This window comes from Pelophylax lessonae (assembly GCF_965119305.1).
Source record: "Pelophylax lessonae genome assembly, chromosome: 6".
NCBI classification, from domain to species: domain Eukaryota; kingdom Metazoa; phylum Chordata; class Amphibia; order Anura; family Ranidae; genus Pelophylax; species Pelophylax lessonae.
This window is the reverse complement of record NC_138773.1, coordinates 167,629,567-167,634,834: the sequence shown is the minus strand read 5'-3', so window position 1 is coordinate 167,634,834 and position 5,268 is coordinate 167,629,567. Positions and strand designations below refer to the sequence as shown.

At 37.8% G+C, this 5,268-nt stretch overlaps 1 protein-coding gene across 1 annotated transcript; it reads right to left on the bottom strand.

Annotated features, from left to right (window-relative positions):
• Positions 1–2,210: 2,210 nt before the first annotated feature.
• Positions 2,211–4,507, bottom strand: LOC309558902 (hemoglobin subunit beta-3-like; the record flags this gene model as incomplete). Its single annotated transcript, XM_082261998.1, has 3 exons — positions 2,211–2,339; positions 3,059–3,281; positions 4,416–4,507. 3 exons carry the CDS (start codon positions 4,505–4,507, stop codon positions 2,211–2,213), a joined length of 444 nt encoding a protein of 147 aa, XP_082118124.1.
• Positions 4,508–5,268: the final 761 nt, after the last annotated feature.

Genomic DNA, 5,268 nt, shown 5'->3' with positions numbered 1-5,268 from the left:
TGCGGAGAAGGAGGGCGTGTCAGGACAAGTTTGATCATTTGAGAGCAGGCTGAGTTCCCAGCACAGCTAGAGAACTGACCACAGTGTGTTCTCCTGCCTAGTGTGGTCAGTGTTTAATAGGAAAGCAGATGGACTAGCTGGAATACCAGGAATTTCACACAAAGGAAGCAATACAAAGAGAACATGATTCTTTTTCATAAAAGTGCATAGAAAAGCAGGCACATATCAGGAATATGAAATTTTGGGATTACATATTCCTTAATGCTTCACAATGAAGATAATGATTATGTTCAAGACTAGTGAAATATTATAAGCTTGGATTACCACAGTAAACTATATAGAGGAGGCTAATCCTTATAACCCCAGTGAAGATGGGCACCAGAAGAACCACCCCCAGGTATCCCCACGTAGGGCAGCAGACAGCGGCTACCACTGGGTCTCCTGTAGGGGGCCAGGACACACCAAGGGGATTGGTGCCAGGGGGACAGGAGGACAATTACAGAACAATGCACTGTGTCTATCCCTCCAGCAGCTGAAAGCCAGTTTCTTTCCCTCTCCCTTCTGCTGGCTTTCAGCTGCTGGAGGGAGAGATACATTGCATAGTTCCTGTAATTGACCCACCCCACCACACCCACGCACTGTCCACATCTGATTTCTCCCCGTGTGCTTGGGCTCCCCCTTGCAGTGCTGTCGGCTTCCCTCTCCTACCAGCTACTGTGGATACAGAAAGGGATGGAAAATTGGGGAAGGGGCCAGTAAATATGTAATTTACCAGCCCCTTCCTTTTCTGAATTGGACACAGTGAGTAATCGGTACCAACTTAATTTAAAAAATGAAGGGCTCGTTCTCATGGGTTCTCTGGTCCATACAGTGTGAATGAGCGGTTTGTGTGGCAGGAGCCATCCGTTATTCTTTGAGGATGCAGTGGTTATATGAACACAGCTGCAGGTCCTAATTTGATAATGTGCAGATGTGTGTGAGTGTCCATGTCTGTGTTTGGGGTCATACACCTGCATCCACACGCATGTCAAATTAGGACCTGCAGCTGTGTTCATAAAGCTTTTTTCCCATAGCGTAACATGCATTGTCTGCACACAGAAATAGCCACTGTACAGGTACACAGCCCCTATGTGAATGAGCCCCAAGACCTCATTTACACACAGAACTTTATTTAATAACTCAATGTAGTTATATTTTTTAGATTTAGCAGGAATTTTGTAAGTTATATTATGTTTGTTTCCACTAATAATGATTTTTGTGTATTTTTTGGGAAAATATTGTTTTGATATTTCTGGGGGGGGGGGATGTGTCACTTCACAGGCAGGTGTGTCACTTCACAGCCAAGTTAAGGGCATCTCCCAGGCATGTTTTTTAAAGAATTGTAACATTTATAATATTGCCTTTTAAGCATGATTAAAAACACTGCTACCTGCAAAACGTAATTTTTAAAAAGCATTTTTTGGTTTGGTACTTGTTCCCCAAGGCAATGTTCCGTCCCCATGCCATTTGTTTGACAATCACTTGTTTCCTAATCTAGAAAATGGCCATTACTATTTTTTAACATTCAGCTCCCAATGGGGTTTAGATATGGCACCAAAACCTAAGTTCAGTGACAGCTTCTGGGCATTATATTGTTTTCTGTTCAGACCTACATTCATGGAATCTGGTAGAGGGAAAACATCCATCAGCAGTTTCCTTTGTGGCTCTGGGATGTAATGTGACCAAAAACCTGGAAGATAATAAAGTGTATTTTAATAAGCTATGTCCTTTTGCATTATTTACCTTTTACCATGCCCACCAATCAATGTGGCACCATGGCGCACATTGCATGGTACACTGTTTTTAGCTCACAGTCCCAGCCAGGAAAGGACTAGTTGATTGTGTTTGCCCCCTAGGAACAATAATTTCAGTCCTCCCTTGCCAGAGACCATTAAGGGCAAGGATAAGAATAGCATTCATGAAAAATTAATTCCAGACCCGTTATCTTTGTTCTCTAAAATCAGTTAGCCTAACCTGGAAATACACCAAACAAACATATTTTAATTTACAGTCCACATTGTTAATTTGGCATTTATAAATAAATATGACATTACAGAAGGGAACTTTTTTCAGTTTTTTTTTTCTTTTTATTATTACATGTGCTACAAATGGAACACACAATAATACACAGCCTCAGTGAAAATGATTCGGTTTTCTGTTCATGTTGTAGTTTAGTGATAGCTTTGGCTAAGAGCATCAACCAGGACAGCAATGAACTTCTCCCATGCATGCTGGACTTGAGGAGTAAAGGCAGATCCCAGTTTGGCAGCCAGGACAACAACCAACACTTCTCCAAGACGCTACATATGAAAAAAAGCAACATTTTGTTATTAGTATTTAGGCAAATCATTACTTTATCAAATTATTTAAATTATATATATATATATATATATATATATATAACAGATGTTTTAGTTACCCAAAGCAAAATGCAAAAAAGTATGAAAATGTGTTAAAGTATACTACAACCAAAGAGAGATCAACAGTTGTTACTTATTCCTTGAGCTGCTAAAGAAGAATTTGTTACTTGGACTACTATCGATCATTACTCTGGTTATTAAGATATATTCAAAGCCAAAACTTTTTATTTTACGGTACGGGAGAGTTAGCACCCCTTACTTTTTTTATTTCTGTGTGGCTAGGAAAATCCATCATCTTTATTTGTTTCTACAATTGTCACCAGAACCACCAGAGGTGTAAGGGTTTCTTCTAATGGGGGCAAATAGTCAGTTCAAAATCGTATATGAGGTTATGTTTTCTAAACCTTTTAGAGATTCCCTTACACTCCCTGTTTAGTCTCTAAGATAGGAAGCATGTGGAAATCTTCCCCCATTCGACACAAACAGTAGAAAAAAAGATGCTTGGGTTTTTATTTCTTTCTCCTCAAAATGAACAAAGTTTTGGATTTGGATACAGTTTAAAAATACTTACAAAGCTGACAAGATCATACAGTACATTTTTTTTTTGGCCAAAAGAAACAATCAAGCCCAGTGTTAAATAAAAGAATAAGAAATAATACCCTAAAGTTCTCGGGATCTATATGCAGTTGGTTAGCATGTTCTTCACTGAGTTTCTGCAGAGTGCCCTTCACGTTGTCTAGGTGTTGGATGGCATTGCCAATAGCTCCCAGAACCTTCTTGCCATGTGCTTTCACCTTAGCATTACCAGCAATTGCAGCTGGGCTGGAGAGATCTCCAAAGGTGCTGAAATACCTCTGGGTCCAGGGGTAGACTAAAAACAGCCTGTGAAAAAATAGAAAACATGTCTGATTAATATTTTCCACCAGGAACCTTCAAACACATATATATCAGCAATGAATAAATACATCTTTATGGGTATGATGTAGTGCCTGTATGGCTGACTGGTATGTACCTGCAAACTTGTACCAATTATTACTTTCTTATATGTGTGCAAGGATATGAATAATTAAAAAAATATTATGTATTATTTCTGTGTGAAGATATGTTACTTTCAAAACGAATACTTAGTACACTATAGTGCAAGAAGTCCCATCTTAAGAAAGGAAAATAAATAACAGAAAGAAACATCAGTAAAGATAAATAATTGACAATTATAATTTTAGTAAAATATTTTGAAAGTTTTATTTTGATTAAAATAATTGCACAGAATAATAATCCAGAGAGTGTTCGAGGATTATAACCTTAGTTAGTTATTTTTTCCACCTGTGTCCCATTAGAGAAATTTCCCTTCACTTCCTGTCCTATAGCCACAACAGTAAGTGAGAGGAAATGTAATGAAGAAAATCCCCTCTTAGACAGTTGTCACCAGAACTAATGTCCCCATTAGAAGATTTCCCTTTCATTCCTGTTCTGGTGGCAACTCAATATTTGGGATTTTCTCTCATTTTCACTCTAGGTGACAACGGTGACCAGGAAAAACAGAAAAGGTGGTTGCACCTACGGGGGACACAGACAGCAGTAAATAACTGATTTCTTTTTTTTTTTTTTTTCAATTTGGATAGAGTGGGTAGAGGTTGAAATCTCTCCTATGTTTTTTCTGTCTGTGGCACCACTGGAGAGAATTCTCATGGCTTTTTATTCTTCTAATTCACAGGCACAGTGATTGGATTTGGACAATCTAAAAACAATAAAGGTGTAAAATATGCAACAAATGGGGAAAACTATTAAATTCCACTTTACATACTGTAGTGCCTTTTTAGGCAAACCCAAATATAATTCAATGAAATATCTATTTATATATTTAATTTTCTTTGTTAACTTCAATTACAGTTTTCAATTTGATAGCATGGAAATAATAAAGCATCAGAGGACTGTTAGATGATTCAGGTTAAAAGATACTGGAAGCATAGTTGAGAGATTATGAAAAAGTAGCAACACCAAGGGAAGTTGTTATACCTGGTAAGCGCTTCATGTCCATCCTTTTCAACATTGACGTTCTGCCACACAGAGGTGATGGCGGCCCTCTCTTCAGCAGTCCAGTGAACCATGGTGGTGGATTGAGTTAGATGAGAGTAGCTGCTGCTTCAAGAAGTAGATGGTAGATGGCAGACACAACTTTATCCTCATCTTATTTATAGTCTGCTTGGTAAGTCACGCCTACATTTTATTTGTGCTTCGTCAAAGTATTGTATCTCTGTTAAACTGATAAGTGAATCATATAACTGACTATGCTCTTTTACATCATGCCTTGTAAATACCTTATTTTCTATGTCTACATGCTGATCACACAGAACTTGGTCTCCACATGCATAAGTTAAACGCAGATAAGACATAAACATCTGTGCAACAGATACAATTCTTGATACAGAGCACCACATTTTTACAGATGTCTTTCATGAAACATGGCAACTGATTTCATGTGTTACAGGTATTATACATAGGAATGATACTCTCAGGTAACCATAGTGTTGACTTACATAAATGAATAGGATCATAATGATATTACCATAATGCTTGACTGCTTAGTAGTTTTGAAAATACATTTCATAAGGAAATGTATTGAATGTTATTCAAGTGTACAAACATAAAATAGAAAATATTGGGTTCAGCTATATTTTAGATACATACCTTCCATATATTAGTAATTTCTAATTGCAAGGCTATAATAATGCCTACAGTATATATATATCAGTACATGTTGGCAATTATGATTCCCTCAATGAACTGTAGCTCCCCAGTGTCAGCAACACTCATGCAGCCTCAGACCATGACACTCTCACCACCATGCTTGACTGTAGGCAAGACACAC